The 19,060-nt window shown below is 51.0% G+C and overlaps 1 protein-coding gene across 1 annotated transcript; it reads right to left on the bottom strand.

The window, feature by feature from the left end:
- Window positions 1-444: 444 nt before the first annotated feature.
- LOC116946898 (mitochondrial pyruvate carrier 2-like) lies at window positions 445-18,844 on the bottom strand. The gene is made up of 5 exons (XM_076070256.1): window positions 18,752-18,844; window positions 6,814-6,854; window positions 4,709-4,793; window positions 1,054-1,165; window positions 445-655 (listed from the first exon to the last, which is right to left on the bottom strand). The coding sequence occupies exons 3-5, from the start codon at window positions 4,782-4,784 to the stop codon at window positions 592-594; spliced, it is 252 nt and encodes an 83-aa protein (XP_075926371.1). The 5' UTR covers window positions 4,785-4,793; window positions 6,814-6,854; window positions 18,752-18,844; the 3' UTR covers window positions 445-591.
- Window positions 18,845-19,060: the final 216 nt, after the last annotated feature.

The following is a 19,060-nucleotide window of genomic DNA, read 5'->3' on the forward strand; positions in this document are numbered from 1 at the left end:
TTTTCACGGGTTGCGCTGTATGAGACTATCCGATGCGTTTTCGGGTTGTACACCGCGCGTAGTTTGGCGCGGCGGTGTCCGACATTTCGCTCCACATCCTGGGAGCGTCTTGTTCAGCTCCTGTTTGCGGTGGCGTGGGCACTAACACTCGACTTTGATCAGTCACCGACCCTCGACAGGTGACGAGCAGCTGATTACAGAATCCGCTAACATGGAATATGAAACCCAGATAATTCACCCGTGGGTAATTACCAGTGTGTGGGAGTTTCGCGGTTGAGGTGTACACCTCTCCGATGCGCGTTCGTGTTGTGCCGCGTGTCGTTCTGCCCGATGTCCGACGTTCCGCTCCACGCGGCTGGGAGCTCCTTCGGCAACACGGGCTGCAACATTTCAGCCAATGGTAAATGTTGCGGCACGAGTTGGGAGCCCCTCAACCGGGTTCCTGGAGAAACCGAACAACACCGCGGCACAACCCGAAAAGCACATCCTGAAAGAAGCTGCCAGCACGTGGAGAGCGAAACGTCGGACATGGCGCCGGACCCCGCGCCATCCAACCCGAAAGCGCATCGGACATCTCTCGCCGTCGAGGCTTTATCCCGAATCTTCTTCTATTTCCGCCAGGGCAACTCCGGTTTTCCCCAGGCTCTGCCGGTATCTGAAATGACGAACGAAGCGACCGTTAGCGGGAAACGCAGGCCACCCACCGCGTGGCGCGTTAATCTCCAACCGCACCAACATCTGAACGCAATGTGCATCGTTCATCGTGACGTTTAATTTTAAACCAAACTGACCATAATCATCGCCAGCGAGTGGGCGAGTGTGTTGTTGTGACCTGCAGTGTGGTGGTGGTTGAACACGACAGCAATGGATGAGACGAAACAGTCAGTGTCTCTTAGAACGTGTTGACGCACACCCAGTTAACGCTCAATAAATACCAAAATAATATACGTTAAAAAAAATACCAAAATAATTTTCGTTAAAAAGACTTTTTTAAAAATCCGCCTCTTCGAAAGCATCGCTGAACGTCGCCGAGCGGCGTGGCGCGACACTTACACCCAAATGCGGCCCAGCTGCACGGTACCGCAGCAGCCCACGAAGAAGTTGACGGCGAACAGGGCCCAGGTCCGCGGAATGATGACCAGGGTGTACCGCGACCAGATGAAGCCTGCAAAAAAATAAAACGGCACCGCCACCGCCGCACACCGTCACTCGGGCCTCCCCCACAGGGCTCTCTCGCACGCACGGTGGCGGCGGTGCAAGGCCAGGGGTCGGCAGGCATATGAAGACAAAGATCCTCCGTGTAGGCTTTGGCAGGTTGTTGGGAACGAGTGCTGTTAGCGAGCACCTATGAAGGTCGGCAAAGCATAATGATAGGGGCGGGTGGGGGGGTTGTGGTCAACACCACGCCTGGCCACCTTTGTCTTCCCAGTGCTGATGTGGCAGGACCCTCCTGAACAAGTCTTGAGACTCAGGAGTATTTCCCCTAGGTCCAGGGGTTGGCAGCCAAAATAACAAGGAATTTTTTTTTTTTTCGAATTCGTTAAAACAGACCTGAATATTTCAAGAGCCGCAATGCGCATGAATACGAGACGGTGGGTGTCTTTAATAAATAATGTCACGAGGCAGTCCTTAACGAGCTGCGTACGGCTCTGGAGCCGCAGGTTGCCAACCCCTGTGGTAGACAGAAGCTTGGGCTGCTTGCCCACCCCCCCCCCCCCCATCTTCGTTAAGGGCGCATCAAATGTCAAGCTTGAAAGATTCAGATTCGAATCAGCATTGCGAGTTAATTAGCATGAAAGCGAAATAATGAACATCTCTCATCTCGATCTTTCCATTACGTCTCATCCCACTCCCGTCTCTATTTTTGTCCACATCTCTCTTGTCCCACTGCATCGCTATATCTCTCGTCCATATCGCTTCTCTCATATCGATAGCTTAGAACAAACAAAAAAAGAGGTCCCCTCTGCAAAAAAATATTTCTACTTTAAATGCCCACAACGGCATGGCACCACCACAGCCTGCTACGCTCGTCGCTTCGAGTCACGCGCGCGTGTCGAGTCACGTGTGCGTCGAGTCACGTGTGCGTGTCGAGTCACGTGTGCGTCGAGTCACGTGTGCCCGTCCATCTTCTTGTCCTGCGGCCCTCGACGAATGGACCGCTTGCCTGTTCGCTCGAACGAGTCACGCGTGCCGCCCCTACGCGTGCCGCCCCTACGCGTGCCAGCGTGGGAACGGTAGCCGATCTGTCCGGCGTCGCATCCGACGCTTCGCATCGCTGGCAGCTCCTTCGGAAGCCTCCGGGGGACGTGGGGTGAAAAAATTTAACCGTTGAAAAAATCCGGACTAGTCGTGCCGGACAACACCGCGGTGGTGCTGGTGGTGGTTACAGCCCAGACGGCGCGTGCACGTGCGCACCGGAGAGCCGGAGAGCCAGAGAGCATGATTGCGGAAAACCCCGCGCGGTGGTGAATTCGCAGCCGCTCAGGCCACGTTTGCAATAACGCACGTCGAGTGAAAGCGTCCCGGTTATAAACATGCGACGGCATCAGGACGGCGGCGTCTCCGTGTCTCTCCCGAAATGGAAATGAATTTGGCGGATGCGCGATGATTTGACAGTGAAGAGGGTGGGGAGGAGGAGGAGTGCACCCGGCTAATCTGTCGCGTAAATATTAATGCCCCACTGTGTTTGACATCGGGAACGCGCGTCGCGCGTGAACGATTGGGGAATACAACAAGCAGCATGACTAATTTATCACTGCGACTAATGCAGCAAATAATATCGCGCAACACTTTCTTCCGCAGCGGTGGAAGTAATAGGTAGTGAGATGTTTACCGCTGAAGAGTCACAAATTTTAATTTGAAATGGAGCCAATTATAACATCGTTGCCGAAAAGTGACTGCGACATGCACGTAGTTTTGTAAATATTGACGCAGCATGCAACCAAATCATCCTGAATGTGCCCGGTCTCGTCGTATCTCGGAAGCTAAGCGGGCTTGAGCCTGGCTGGAACTTGGACGGGGTGACCGTGAGGGGCTTGCAAGGTGCTGTAGGTGTGAGGCTGCTTGATACGTCCCAGGAGATGGATGAGTGTCACTCCCCGTCGTGTAACACGTAGTGTGTTTTTTTCTATGGATTCCCGGCTTTCCTCTGACATGAAGCCCAAGACTCCGCAAAGGAATTGGCGAAACGCCCCAAGATAGCAGGAGGAGCCTCCTGAGAAAGAATCTTGAGAATTGAATTTGGATCATATTGACCAGGAGGCGTGCGCTTCAGCTTTTTAAACCCTGGACAAATGTTCGAATCGCAGCGTTTGTGTATTGTGCAAATACAATCAGCAGTTCCTGAATAACTGCATTGTGATGCTGTTGCCTAAGGTCACCATCACAATAAATTTAAGCAAACATGACGGTGGCCTATGATGACAAGAGGACCTCAACATATTTGAAGGGCACCCTCAGTGGCAGCTGTCCCTATGCGGCAGAAGACAACTCAGCATATAGCCTCCGGGCAGGCTTAGTCTGCCAGCAGGGGGCGATGGTTACTACTATGTGTAATCCCGAATTAATAATGCGCAGTGTAATTTTTATTATGATAAAACTATTAAACGTCTAGCACAGTAGGCTAAGTCCTGTGCGAAAGAAGTTCAGCATACATACGTACATTAAATTAATTTAAAAAACATGATGAGCACAACGTGTTGAGTTTTCCTCATAAGCTCTGCAATCCTGGCTAAATGCCAGTACACATTCCTTCTGCTCTGGCTTCCTGGCAGCGCAAGTGTGTGTGTGTGCACACGCGTGTGTAAATACAGTGGAGAGGGGTGGTGTAGCACTTAGCGAGCAGGGCAACGAACCCGGGTGTGAATCCCGCTCATGGCCAATACCAGTGACGATGACCTGAACCTGTCCTGGGGCCCCCTTAGGTCGACTCAGCCTCAAATGAGTACCTGGTGCAGTGTGTAGAATATCAGCACTGGGGAGACAAAGGCGGCCGGGCGTGGTGCTGGCTACCTACCCCCTTTTGTGTGTTGTCCCGGGCCTTAATAGGTGCTCGCTGACAGCACTTGCCCCAACAGCCTGTTTAGGCTATATAGGGGATCCTTGTTTATACAGTGGCGGTGCTAGGCTTAAGGAAACTATGCAAACGCGTAGGGTCCCAGGTAGCTCAAGGGCTAAGTAACACCATTGACCAATATCCAAAACATTGCTGGACCTCCCCTAGGTTGAGTACTGGAGAGACAAAGGTGGCCGGGTGTGGTAATGGCCATACAATTCTCTTGTGCGCTATGCTGTCCTTAATAGGTGCTTGCTAACAACAACTGCCCCAACTGCCTGTGTTGGCTACGCGGGGTATCTTTGTGTGCGTGTGAGTATTTTGTGTGTTTGTGTCTGTCTTGGTACCCGTGTGTGTGTGTTAACTGGGGGGCGGCGGCGACCGGGGGGTAGCAGAAACATCCTTGCCGGTTATTATTGCAAATAAAAGAGGCGTTCGCTAACGGCACGTGCCACGACAACCCGCATGGCTACAGCGGGATCTGTGTCTTCAGTCATGTGCCGATGAGGTCATTGCATGCAAGTGTGCGCGTGTGTGTGTGTGTGCACGTGCTTGCAAGTGTGCGCGTGTGTGTGTGTACGTGCTTGCAAGTGTGCGCGCGCGCGTGCGCGTGTGTGTGTCAGTGCACTGGGGTGTATGGCGCGATTATGTTACCAGATAAGCAAAGAACGCCGGATTGGCTCGCGCTCAACTTATCAGCAGGTCGCGCCATATCGGCCATTCCGGCCATCACCAGCCCCTAGGTCGGGAAGGGGTTGGGGGTGGTTGGGGTCAAGCGAGACGAGTGGGGTTCGGGTGAGGTCGAGGAACACAGATCGGCACAGCAGTGGTAACAATCGTGCCTCGCAGTGAGAAGGGCCTGGGTTCGATTCCTGACTCGGGCGCCTTTCTGCGTGTGGAGTTTGTCATGTTCTCCCTCTGTTCTTCTGTGTGGGCATTCCTCCCATGGATAAAAACACAATTAGAGTGTCATCGGCGTTGGGCAAACTTCCCAGTGTACCAGGACCCTCCTTCAGACACAGTGTGGCTTTAATTTTTATTTTATATACAGTTGAGGGACACAATTCCACTACAGTCACCTTAAATTTCCCTTGACGATTGAATCACGGAATTTTTTTTACCGAGAATGTTTTTTGAAAGCAATTTGTTCGATCCAACCGTTGTCACTGGAAGTGTATTTTTTTTTTAGATGCTACGGACTTTTTGTTTTGTGCACCGTTTTCGATGTCTTCCCTAAGGCAGTTTGTTTTTGCACCGATTTCTATTCGCTTCACGGACGTGCGTAGTTTAGATATTTCCTTTTGTCGTTTTGGTGACCCAGTGTCACCTCTCGCAAATGAGACTGCGTTCCCGTGTTTAAGTTCCCACCTGGTTCAACAAAAATCAACCTGTGACCGGTCGAAACGGTTGTAGTGCAACCGCTGCGATGGGGGAAAGAAGCATTTGCCGAAGAGAGGGGTTTGTAAAACGGTGACGTTAAACGAGGTCATGAAACTGGAAACACTGCGTCCTACGCAACATGTTTACACACGCGTGGGCATGCAACAGTCACTGTCACTAAGGGCTTGCTTATTCACGATTAATTCGGTTACCATATTCTACGTGTTGCCGAGACAATACCCGATAGCATTCTGATGATGAGCTGAACTATATTACCCATCCTAAACGAGAGATTTGTAAACCTCACGTGTGTGGAGAGCAGTGGTGTCGCGGTTAGCGTGCTGCACTATGAACTTATCGACCCGGGTTCGATTCCCGCTCACGGCCAACACCAGTTATGATTATCTGAACCGGTTGTGGGTCTCCCCTAGGTCGACTCGGTCTCAAATAAGTACCTAGTTCATCGTGTAAACATCGCCACTAGGGAGACAACCACCCCCTCATGTGCCGTGCTGGCCTTCATAGGTGCTCGCTAACAGCACTTTCCCCAACAGTCTATTAAGGCTATACGGGGGATATTTGTCGTTGTTTTGGGCTGGTGACGCGACCCAGGTGTAGTGCGGTTCGATTCCGGCGGGCCACCCTGGTAATCGCTGCTTGTGGTGTCTGAACAATAAAAATGAAGACGTGCCGCCTGCTTCACGGTGGGCGTTAAAGATCCTGTGCTGTCGGTCGCAGGAGTAGGATCACTGCGTGCCAGCGTAATGGTTTCAAATTTGGAAAGGTTGCTCGCAGGTTACTCCAATGGAATATATAGGAAGCAACCATCGCTACCTCCCCCCCCTTCCCCCCCAGCACTGTGGAATATGGGCAGGACCCACTGAGATTCAGTGAGGCTTTCCTGCGTAAACAAGTGCAATAATAATAATAAAATAACTTATACGCACTTCCCCCCCCCCCACCCCCCGCTTTATTTTAAAGATAACATTTGTGGGGTGCGTCTTATAATCCAGTCGCTGCGAGTGTGATCGCAGTTGTTGTAACCTTATTGACTTTTCCGGAGCGTCTCGTGATCCAGAGAACACAGAAGCGAGCTCCCCGATGCGCGTTTGCGAGTTCCTCGAGTAGCCGCTGCTCCTCACCTTGCCGAGGGGTTGTTGCCCACGTGGCCACAAACACGGAGGTCAACGTGATAAACGGGCCGGCGCGTCCCACGTCTTAAACCCCCGCCCCCCCCCCCCCCCCCCACCGATTCTACATGGCCTCAATGTAGGAATCTGTTATGCGTCATCGTCCCGGGTGATTGCGAGCGGACGGGAGCGTTTGACGAAGCTGTGGCGCCGTCTCGACGTGAATCTCCCCGCGAGGGCTCTGCTCACCCATTTCACGAGCGGGGCGTAGAAGAAAACGGTCTTGGGTCCTGAACAAGAAGAAGGCCGTTCGCATCGTTAATATACATGGCGTACGGTTTCAAAACAAATATTACATACGCTACTGTGTGTGTGTGTGTGTTCATCCACTGCTGGATGAAGGCCTCCCCATGCCGTGTCGGTCGTGGGGGTTGTTTGACCATACTTTACCGCATTGGTCAGTGCGGATTGGTTAGGCGATGAGAGGAGGGGGTGAAGGGGAACACAGAGACTAGTTAGCCGTGGCAGGGAATCGAACCGGGGTTAGCCAGGTGCATGGCCAAGAGCGCTAGCCACCGCGCGAATAACAATTTTGAATATTTATAAAAATCCGGGTTTGTTTTCGTAGGTTGCCAAGTGGCCCAACTGAGATGCAGATGAAACGAAAGACGGGGGAGCAGACGCACTCTGCACACACTTGGCAGCAGAAGGCATGGCACGCCTTGCGTCTCCCCTGCTCCGCCACACACACACACACACGCGCACACACGCGTCTTCACGAGTCCACACGCGTACAGAGTCCGAGGGAGAACAGCAGTGGCGCAGTGGTTAGCGCCCACCCACGTCCTCCGAACCCGGCAACCAGAGTTCGACTCCCAGCCGCGGGCTAACGGTTAGTGGAGAGCGACACCCCAACCAGTCCTGAACAACCACCCCAACCACCGAGCTCTTTATTAGCAATCCACATTAACCAGCTTGGCGAAGTATGGTCAAAACGACACCAAACACCCGTGAATGATGGACTGCGCCCATTCAGTTATTTTGTTTGTTGGGGAAATATGGTGGACGGGGTAGAGCGGTGGCACAGCGGTTAGCAACACTGGACCATGAATCCTGAGTTGAATACCCGGCTGCGGCTAACGTCAGTGGAGAGTGCCATCCGAACTGGACCTGGGCACCCTGACCCCACACCCGGCCTTGATTTACCAATCCGCATTGACAAGCGCGGTGAAGTATGGTCAAACATTCCCCATGATCAAGAAGATGGATGGGGAGGGCTTCATCCAGCAGTGGATGATTGGCAATGAACTGAACATTTTACATTTTAAAGTCAATAAGTAAATAACAAAAAGGATCAGAGTTTGTTGTTGGGCTTGGCTGCTGTTGAGACAATGCGACGGGGGTTTTTTTCCACGTTTGATAAACAATCAGAGGAGTTCATAAGTATTTGTGCCAATTCATCGCACGGACAAAAGGAGAGGAGCGGAACCTGCAAGGCAGCATTTTTGGGCATTGGCAGCACAGGGCACACGGTACAACACCCACCCACCACCACCCCCCACCACCACCCCCCACCACCACCCCCCACCACCACCCCCCACCACCACCCCCCACCACCACCCCCCACCACCACCCCCCACCACCACGATCGCCACCGCGAAATTCATCGATAAAATTCGATTCCCCCCCGCTCGCGATGAACTCCGTCGAATCATTCACGTAAGATTTGATTATTCGAGATACAAGCCACGAGCAAATAAATTATGCCGATCTTACGGTTGTCCTGACGGGGCGAACAAAATCGTACGAATGAGTCGGGGGGGGGGATAAGGCGGCGGCTGGTGAGAAACGAGCGCCAGTAAAAACAGCAGAAAATAATCAATTCTTATCATACTTTGCCGATCCACAGGTGTCCAATGGCCCAAAATTGCCAAGCAGCCTGCCACTAACAGCACCATGGAAGATACAGTAGCTAAAGAGTTCATAAAATCAACGAGTGAAGGTCATGGGAACGGTAGCCATGGTGGTAGTAGCGATAGACCAGCGATAAGAAGGCGACCGACCGCCATTGCGGTCACGTCCGTGACTGGAGCGATTTGGCGAGTGCTGGATCATCAATCGCCCGACTGCTTTACGTTGAATTCTATCGGGTGCGGTGAGGTAGGAACTGGAGGCTCCACGCCAGATATAACAGCAGCAGGATTCCAACTTGGGCCTAATCTGTAACTCTGTATAGCAGCAGTGATAACTATTCAGCGAGTTACAGATGAGGGCTTTGCCGTGCAAATGCAAATGAAGCTTCTTCGATGCTTCCTTAGCAACACGGCCATTTCATTCGAATTGCCGGGTAAGTGAATGGTGAAATCTTATCTTACCTTTTCTTATTTTATTTTTTATAAAGAGCATTTAAACAAGTTTCTTTAACATACAAAACGGTATAAACAAAGAAATTATTTAGATGGCAGGGGCGTGCAAAGGATTAGGAACGGGTGCCGACGTTCGAGGGCGAGTAGAGGTTAGAGAAGGTTAGGGGAGGGGAGAGATGGAGGGGGCGGGAAGAGGAACAGCATGGCCAATGGAGAAGAGGCGACTCGTTCACAAGGATACACCCTGTAGGTAAACACGGCAATGGGCGCCGTAACGAGCGTGGAAAGAACGCCAAGGGTCACCTTGGAGGCGCCTCGTGCGGGCAGTCACGCAGCCCACAGCCGACCCCGGGCACGCGCGCGAGCCCGCCTGCCAGCTGGCGGAACGGCTCGAGGGCCAACGGTCAAACACGCCCCAATGCCATGAACCCCCCGGAGCCGCAGACTGCATAGCCATAACGACGGCACGTCGCCCGTCGCCCAACAGAATCCATGCCGTCGTCTCCTGGAAGCCGAAACGCTACGTCACACTTTAACGGTCCGAAGGGGTGGACAAGAGCAGCCACGGGGTCAGTCCGGGTCAGCGGCCCGTAGAATATTTACGCACCCGGCACGCCACATCCAAGATGCGCCTCTCACTTATTGCCGTGGCTTCTGGTCACGAGCCTCCTGCTTCAGTCTTAGATAGGCAGCCAAATCGGGATTCAAACCCAGGTGCTCCTTTCTCCGAGGCACAAGTGTTACCACCACGCCGCGCTTCCTCACCTATTGGTGTAGTTGTTTTTTTATCTAAGAAACTGAGCTGATGTTCTCGCTCGTGAATGTTCTGAAGCTACCCAATAATCCATAACTGTACTGTACACCAAATGTTCAAATGATCTGTGTAGTGTTCACGCTATTCGCTATGTCAGGCTTCAAATCTTCTGGGCTCTGATCAGAGGTATTGTATCCTCCGGATTATACCACACTCGGGAAAAACGCATCCTAAACGCGTGTCAGTAGAGTTTTACAAATCTGGTCTTAAACACGCATACACACACACACAAGCACACCTACCAGATCATATACGATAAAATACACCCCCAACTTTTGCTTTAGAATACAAGGGTGGTGGGGGGGGAGGTGTGCTTTGTGATCCAGAGAATACAGTAAATGTTATAAGGAAATTGTTTAAAACTAAATTAGATGGATGTTGTTGTTTCATTATGAATATTATTATTTTTACAGCCCCTTTCTTTAGAAATCCGCTGCTGGATGAATTCCTCTACAAAACAAAATCGATCATGGGGAGTTGCTTTAAATATAATTCACCAGCTCAGATATCACTCGCCGCTGATGTCAGCCGTGGGCGGGATTTGAATTTGGGTTACTGGGTTCATCGCGTGGTCGGATAACCACTGGGTCTCTACTCCACCTGTTAAGCACTCCAGAGTACCAATAATAATAGCACTGTATTTTACAGCCCCTCTGTCAATCCACTGCTGAATCAAGGCCGCCCAGAGGTAGTTAACATCTCACGGATGCGAGATGTTCACTACCTCGCCTGATATACAGGAGGTCGTTGGTTCGATCCCGACTGACGCCTGCTGTTTGTGTCTCTCTCCCCGTGGTCGCACTGATTTTTCTCCAGGTCTTTCGGTATTTCTCTCCACGTTTAGAATCAACGTGTGTTTAGAGTATTTGGCTGCTATTAATTTCCACGTCCTAAGCCACTTTCTTGAGTCGTCATTTGTGGCCAGATCGCTTCTGAAAAAGAACCATATAGCTCAGTGGGCCTGACCTGGTAATATAAAAAGTTAATAGTTAGTAGTTAAGATCGGTCACAGGGGTTGTTTGTTTAAATGCGTGTTGGTTAAGTGGGGGGCTCGCACCGGTTTGCATGCCGCCCGCCACTGATGTTAGTCATGGCTGGGAATCGATCTCAGGTCACCGGATTCATAGCCGCAGCATGCTAACCCAGCGCCCCACTAACTCCACTAACTCCACTTCTCATTTAGGATGCAATTAACAATATTCATAGCCCTTAATCAATCCACTGCTGGTTGAAAGGTTACATCATCGTAAAGGTCTTGGGGGTGGTGGTGATGTGACCATACTTCACCACTGTGGTCTAGTGCGGGTTGGTGAAGGGAGGGGGCGGGAGAGGCAGGACCACACGCCACTGAAGTCAGTCGTGAGTGGGATTTGAATTCGGGTCACTAGCTTCACAGCCCAGAGCGCCAACCACTGCACCACCGCTCCATCTCATATGATGGTCTACGTTGTATTTTTTTCCCCAATTATTGTGCTCGTTTAATGTCCGTTCATATTCAAGTAATTTAGACACAAACCTTGAATGCAGCTTCCATAGACAACCCTGTTTTAGTCAGACGTGTCTTTCACCCGTTTTAAAGATGCAGCAATTGAGGCAAAAGAATGAGGCCCTTAAATAAAGTTGCGGCTAACAGCCGCTGTGCAAAGGTTTGTTTACGCAAGTTAAGCATCTTGAACAGAAGGCCACCATCACCTGTGCTTGGTTGTTCAACTCCGTCTGGCAGCGACATTGGACATCGGACTTATCATTGTCTCAGGGTCTCAGACGCATTGCGCAAATGAAGTGTTAACTGGATCACGAGTGCAGACCGCATCGTCTGAGAGTGGCGACAAATGCATGAAGATAAAGGGTTGGGGACTACCGGCACTTCCTGCTCGCTTTCCACGGCTGCAAAACGTCGCGTATCCGACAGTCGCACGTTCAGCCCCTGACCAGTTAACCGCCCGCACCCAGTTGCAGTGTTTGTGTTCGGTGGAGATGTCCACAAATCCAGGGTGGCCTGCCGGATTCCAACCTCGAACCTCTGCAAACGAGTGTTTATCCAGGCCACGCGTATTAAAAAGCAAAAATGCCAACTTGGAACGCGCCGTCCGCAGAGCGCCCGCTCGCCCTCGTAGACAGAGAACCACGCGGAGGCACGAGGAGCAACCACACATGAGCGGGGAAAGCAGCCACGTGATGAGCCGACGCCAATAATTGCCCAAGCCCTCTGCGGTCCTCTACATATGAACATATTTTCGGCTAATTAACGAGCGAAGTCTAGTGTAGAGTCCATGTGTATGCCCAGGATCTAGCTATAATTTGGGGCTGAGACGAAGGAGGCTGTGGAGCCTGGTATCTGGAGGGTGAGTGGTGTGACTTAGCCTTGACCCAAAGCCTCCGCGGAGACCAAACTTTTCCCCATCAGGTTGAATTTGTTACCCCATGGCTGGCTGTAAGTCAACGTATGCCAACGCCACAGCGCCCAGCGGCACTGTTTGTCCTGCACACGATTTTTTTTATGTAATTTACATTTTTATGATGCCAGGCGCTGAACGTGCCGCGCGGTAATCACCGCGGGGCCTGGCTCTACCGTGCAGGCCCGAAAGATAGCGCCCACCAGCAGCGATGGCATCTCACTCTGTTTTACGGAAGAATATTTTTATATCAAGTGCAGCGTCGATGGTCTCAGCATGGTCACCGATGACATTAAGTCTGGTTGTGCACTTAATTCGGATAAATTCCAACACCGAGAAATTAAATACCCTTTTGGCCATCACGCAACGAACTTTACCCGCATGCGGCACAGCAGGCGGGATAGTGCAGCCCTCTACGGTGAGAACCAGCAGTCCGCTTGAGGAAGGAATCTCAGAGGTAGTTCTGTGATATCCTCTACCGTGGACCGCCGTCTTAACGCGACGGTGGCTGTGGCGGCGCTGAAAGAGATCCGAATAGATTTTTGTCATCTCAGGACTTGATGCCGCGAGCACAACGGGGATACAATCGATGGGAAAGACAACAAATTAGATTTTTTTATAAATAAAAAAAGTGGAATGTAGGCGATGGCGCTCTGACAATGCCAAGCCTAGACAATGTTTGTTTGCTAGTTGAAAAGTGACTGGGCCGCCAATTATACACGATATTTTCTAACGCTTTCCAAATCGGGTTGAAAGCATTTATGCTTTGGCCGTGCCTGTCTGTCCATCCGTATAACTGTGTGTGCATGGATTATGACAAAGGCAAAGATCCCCCGTATAACCTTAACATAATGTTGGGGCAAGTGCTGTTGGTGAATAGCACCTATGAAGGCTGGTACGGCACATGAGGGGGTAGGAGGCCAGCACTACCTCCGACCGCCTTTGTCTCCCTAGTGCTGATATTTTACACACTGTACCAAGTACTCATTTTAGGCTGAGTCGACCTAAGGGAGGCCCAGGACCGGTTCAGAAATCGTCACTGGTGTTGGCCGTGAGCGGGAATCGAACTCGGGTCGCCGGGTTCGTAGCGCGGCACGCTAACCGCTGCACTACCGCGCGTGAGCGTGCGTAGGCGCGTGAGCGTGCGTAGGCGTGTGTGCGCTATCCGTGACGCAAACTCATTAGCCCCTTCTCTCTCTTTGACGTAGACGTCTGTTTCTGATGAAGGTTTTCACGCCAGTCAGTTGAAAAAGCCGGGCCTCGTTGGGGACAATTAGGGGAAAGATCATGCTGGGCCACGGCCCATTACACTGGCAAGCTATGAAACCCAGAGCCAATGAATAAAACATGTAAGTGGGCAATGAGTCCCAGGGACGATGATTTGGGCTCCTTTAAAAGAACATCAACTGGGGGCACAGGGGTTGAAGGCGCGGTGGAAACGCTCATGCCTAACCACAAGAATTGTCTGGGTTCAATTCCAGACTCGGACGCCCACATGTGTGGGAGATTGTACATTCTGCACCTGCTCTGCATGGGTTTCCTCCAGGTTTTCTGGTTTCTTCCCATAGCTAAAATAAATAAAAAAATGCAACAGGTATTGGACAAACATCCCAATGCTGAAAACAATACGTTTTACTCAATCTGGATGACACACAGCAACATCACCCATGCTGCCCGTCTTTTAGTTGGAAATGTTTAAGTCTGACACTCGTTAAAATATTCAATTTCAGAGCGTACGGCATCAGGACTGTGACTTCACATCGCAGTGAGCTGCCTCTGCTGAATACAAAATCTTGTAGAGTAGGAGGCCCGGATTCTCAGCCGTGGCCCTGCTCGGGCTCGGCTCCGGCTGGACGCAGAGCCCGGTTTAAGTTGCACGTGGTTTACGAGCCAGCTCACTTAAGCCGGAGGCAAGTCTGAGCCAAGCTGCAACTCTGAATGCAATGCCTGAATCATTAATGCGGATATTTATTGTTTTATTTATACCAGATAAGGCCCACTGAGCTATATACAGTGAGGGAAAAAAGTATTTGATCCCCTGCTGATTTTGTACGTTTGCCCACTGACAAAGAAATGATCAGTCTATAATTTTGATGGTAGGTTTATTTGAACAGTGAGAGAGAACAACAACAAAAATCCAGAAAAACACGTCAAAAATATTATAAATTGATTTGGATTTTAATGAGGGAAATAAGTATTTGACCCCCTCTCGATCAGAAAGATTTCTGGCTCCCAGGTGTCTTTTATACAGGTAACGAGCTGAGATTAGGAGCACACTCTTAAAGGGAGTGCTCCTAATCTCAGATTGTTACCTGTATAAAAGGTACCTGTCCACAGAAGCAATCAATCAGATTCCAAACTCTCCACCATGGCCAAGACCAAAGAGCTCTCCAAGGATGTCAGGGACAAGATTGTAGACCTATACAACGCTGGAATGGGCTACAAGACCATTGCCAAGCAGCTTGGTGAGAAGGTGACAACAGTTGGTGCAATTATTCGCAAATGGAAGAAACACAAAAGTACTGTCAATCTCCCTCGGCCTGGGGCTCCATGCAAGATCTCACCTCGTGGAGTTGCAATGATCATGAGAACGGTGAGGAATCAGCCCAGAACTACACGGGAGGATCTTGTCAATGATCTCAAGGCAGCTGGGACCATAGTCACCAAGAAAACAATTGGTAACACACTACGCCGTGAAGGACTGAAATCCTGCAGCGCCCGCAAGGTCCCCCTGCTCAAGAAAGCACATATACATGCCCCGCTGAAGTTTGCCAATGAACATCTGAATGATTCAGAGGACAACTGGGTGAAACTGTTGTGGTCAGATGAGACCAAAATGGAGTTCTTTGGCATCAACTCAACTCGCCGTGTTTGGAGGAGGAGGAATGCTGCCTATGACCCCAAGAACACCATCCCCACCGTCAAACATGGAGGTGGAAACATTATGCTTTGGGGGTGTTTTTTCTGTTAAGGGGACAGGACAACTTCACCGCATCAAAGGGACGATGGACGGGGCCATGTACCGTCAAATCTTGGGTGAGACCCTCCTTCCCTCAGCCAGGGCATTGAAAATGGGTCGTGGATGGGTATTACAGCATGACAATGACCCAAAACACACGGCCAAGGCAACAAAGGAGTGGCTCAAGAAGAAGCACATTAAAGTCCTGGAGTGGCCTAGCCAGTCCAAACCTTAATCCCATAGAAAATCTGTGGAGGGAGCTGAAGGTTCGAGTTGCCAAACGTCAGCCTCGAAACCTTAATGACTTGGAGAAGATCTGCAAAGAGGAGTGGGACAAAATCCCTCCTGAGATGTGTGCAAACCTGGTAGCCAACTACAAGAAACGTCTGACCTCTGCGATTGCCAACAAGGGTTTTGTCACCAAGTACTAAGTCATGTTTTGCAGAGGGGTAAAATACTTATTTCCCTCCTTAAAATGCAAATCAATTTATAACATTTTTTACATGCGTTTTTATGGATTTTTTTGTTATTGTCTCTCACTGTTCAAATTAACCTACCATTAAAATTATAGACTGATCATTTCTTTGTCAGTGGGCAAACGTACAAAATCAGCAGGGGATCAAATACTTTTTTCCCTCACTGTAGCTCTTTTTTTAGAAGTCACGCTGACACAAATGATGACTGTGGTTGTGTTTGCCTTTTATTTTGTCTGTCTATGTCTGATTTCAATGAAAAACAACCGTAATTCCCCAGATTATAAGAAACTCCCGAAAAATACGACATACACCAAACTTGTTCAGTATCAATAAAGTTATACCAGTCTGATTACACATAAACCCACACAGCTAGCTCCCAGATTATAAGACTTCTGTTCTAAACGTGTCCATAAAGAGTGCATCTTATAGTCTGGAAAACACAGCACCTGTACAGCCCTTTTGTCAATCCACGGCTAGATGAGGGCCTCCCCATGCCATGTGGGTCGTGGGCATGGATAGATGCTGGACATCTGTGAAAAACAGTTTCATAGCTCATCGGATTCCTCCAGTCGGAATACATTCTGAGTCAGTGTACCATCGGGCCCCATGCATGACTCAGTCACCCAGGATGCACCCCGATCTCGCCAGATCTCGAAGTCAAGCAGGCCCGAGCCTGGCTCTAACAGCATGTGGACGGGGGAAAGGAGGGGCGGCCACCGTACGTGGTGCCGGCTCAACGCCCACGACGCGATGTCCGGAAAACCGCGCCGGCAATTGAGCCGGCAACCGAGCTGGCAATCGAGCCGTTCTGGTTTGGCTTTGCGGCAGCGAGCGCACGCCGCACTCTTGCGGGGACCGACACCAACTGTGCTCTTATCGTCAGGGTCAAACTGACCCTGACGTAGTTCCACCCAGGACAAAACCTGTATTTGTTTGTGCCGAAAATACATTTGGCGGCACCTAACTGCCCACACGCAACGGCGGAGCTGGAGTTTTGCGCCCTTCGTTTTTGAAGTCTAGTTTTATTTTAAGTTCATCCTTAGGTGTTATCCGTGTGACCAAAGCCCTGATGAGACCAGTCGGTCACCTCTTAAGGTCAACCCGTGGAATGCACCCGCATGCAAGCCTTGCACGCACGCAGCCAGATTATTAACACAGGTTCCCCACGCTCTATGCGGGTTCGGTTTATGCGATTTTGCGCTGTACACGCGGCTCAACCAGTCCCCACCCAAAAATTCGCCACATCGTGCGGTTTAAATTCACTCCACATGTGGCTATGCGGTCGCACGTGGGACAGAGTGCCGGATGATCCTAGTAGCAAAGTAGCTACATATGCTACGGGCCCCGCACTTTCAAGGGTCCCGTGCTAAATGCTTTCAAGCTATCAATTCCGGTTCAGTGATGCTGCACTTGCTCTATTACTATAGTACTATACTTCCTTCAACTTTTACGACTGGGTGTTTAAGGTTAGCGATTTTTCGTATTATCTGGCTGTATAGCAAATGAAAAAATAAAATTACTTTACTATGCAAGTTAAAAATGTGTGCTTTAATCTTTTTTTATTTAGGGCCCCTTCATAACATATGCTGCAGGCCCCGCACTAGCTTAGTCCGGCACTGGTGGGACAGCATTGTGTCCTGTGTGTGCTGTGTGTGCTATTCAGCAGGCAGCCGTCTCCTCGTGCAGTGCATTGTGGGTTGGGTGACTGTGCGCTACGCGGTTTCTCTGTGCGCGCCCTTTTTTTGGAACGCATCTACTACTGCTGCTACTGCCGCGTAAAGCGAGTGAGACCTGTACGCTGTCGAATGAGGAGCTCCCCATCATGCCGTATCGGTTATTTGGCCATACTTCACCGCACTGGTCAGTGAAGCAGGTGGGGAGCTGGAGTACGAAACAAGGGTGGATTTTGCTGCACTGCCCACGACTGCCCACAAATGTCGACCCCACCAGTTAATTTCTGCGTGGGGGGTCACCCATCCCCAAGCGCTAGTTATGCTCAACAGCTGCTTTAGCTTCCGAGATTCGGTTAGGTCAGGCAAGTACATCACTGACTTTTTCAGGGTCTTGGAAAATCTATGTAATGTGTCTGGTTATACAAACCACATACAGCTTGCATTCGTCCAGCGGTAGATCGATTAGGACGTTTTATTATTGCGATAGCAATCACGCTCTGGGAATTTTGTCCAATGTGGCATTTGTAATTGTATTCAACGGATTATGCAATGAAATGTTCCCCCTGTACACATTATAGGCAAAGTTTTGGGTGCGTCTTATAATGCGGCAGGCACGTGTAGGCTTTGGCGACCAACAGTGTTCATAATAAAGGCTTTTGGGTTAGATCGCGTAAGCATGTGTCGTAACCGTCCACCACCCGACACAACCATTAAGGGATTTGTCACGTGAACAAAACGCGTCAATTAGTTACTGCCTTGGCCCACCGGTGTGTTGGAGAGTAAATCCACGTGCTAATTACATCCAGCGACATCGGGCGATTTTCCAGACACGTGTGGAAGTCTGTACACGTGCGTGTGCAACCAAAGTTGTGTGAACACGTTTGGGCGCGTCTTACTTTCCAGATATTCTTATAAAACTGGGGTGATGCGGTACTTGCGGTGTGGAATTCGTGAACACTGGGTTGGGTCCTGTGCATGACAAGCCAGGTCTCGTGCAGTCACGGTGACATGGCCAGAATCCCCGCCTCCTATACCGGTGCCACGGGGCCCCCAGACGGTATGGGTTTAGCGTTGCCCGTCTCACCGCGTGTGTCCGAGTGGGGTGCGTCGATGTAGAGGTTAGCGCGCTGCGCTACGAACCCCGGCGACTCGAGTTCCAATTCCCGCTCAACGCCCCCCTAGGTGGACTCAGCCTCAAATGAGTATGTGGTGCGGTGAGTAGTAAACATCGCCACTGGGGGGGGGGGGGGGAGGAGACAGAGGCGGACGGCCGTGGTGCTGGCCACCCACCCCGGCCTTCATAGGTGCTCGCTAACAACAGCACCTGCCAACCAAAACATCTGCTTAGGCTATACGGGGGGGATCTTTGTCTGAACACACGTGGCAGCCGCGCGCATATTAATTAGTGCACGTGTACAAACTCGCAATACATAACGCGCAGCGACGTGGAACCTTCACCCACCGCTGGATGAAGGCCCTCCCACGCCACCCGTGTCACCATACCTCGCCACACTGGTGGGGTAACACGAGCTCGCGGGACATCGCTGCTGGTGCCAGCCGCGGGGGTAGCGAATGGAACTCGCGCGGGTTCAGATCGCCGGGTTCAAAACGGAGTGCGCCAACCGCTGCGCCACCGCTCCCCCATCTACCGCAGTCCGATGATGTCCGTGCGGTCGTAAAACAACGAAGAGGTCGCTGGGCACACGGCCTCCTCGTCGTCGCTGCGAGCTGACGCGCGCGCCTCGGGGCGCCACGTCGCACGGACGCACTGTATAAACACGTGTGTAAGTATACAGTGCAAGCGTGGGGAGC

The sequence above is a fragment of the Petromyzon marinus genome, chromosome 28 (assembly GCF_048934315.1).
Source record: "Petromyzon marinus isolate PM22_M1 ecotype Great Lakes invasive population chromosome 28, UKy_Petmar_22M1.pri1.0, whole genome shotgun sequence".
Taxonomy (NCBI): domain Eukaryota; kingdom Metazoa; phylum Chordata; class Hyperoartia; order Petromyzontiformes; family Petromyzontidae; genus Petromyzon; species Petromyzon marinus.

What these genes read in the sequence shown, in the direction of transcription:
- LOC116946898 (XM_076070256.1), bottom strand. Translation starts at nt 4,784, where the DNA reads ATGGCCGGAATGGCCGATATGGCGCGACCTGCTGATAAGTTGAGCGCG. An exon ending in CGGCGTTCTTTGCTTATCTG is followed by an intron (nt 1,166 to 4,708) that starts GTAACATAATCG and finishes ATTTTTTTGCAG; the next exon opens with GCTTCATCTGGTCGCGGTAC. An exon ending in CAGCTGGGCCGCATTTGGGT is followed by an intron (nt 656 to 1,053) that starts GTAAGTGTCGCG and finishes TCGTCATTTCAG; the next exon opens with ATACCGGCAGAGCCTGGGGA.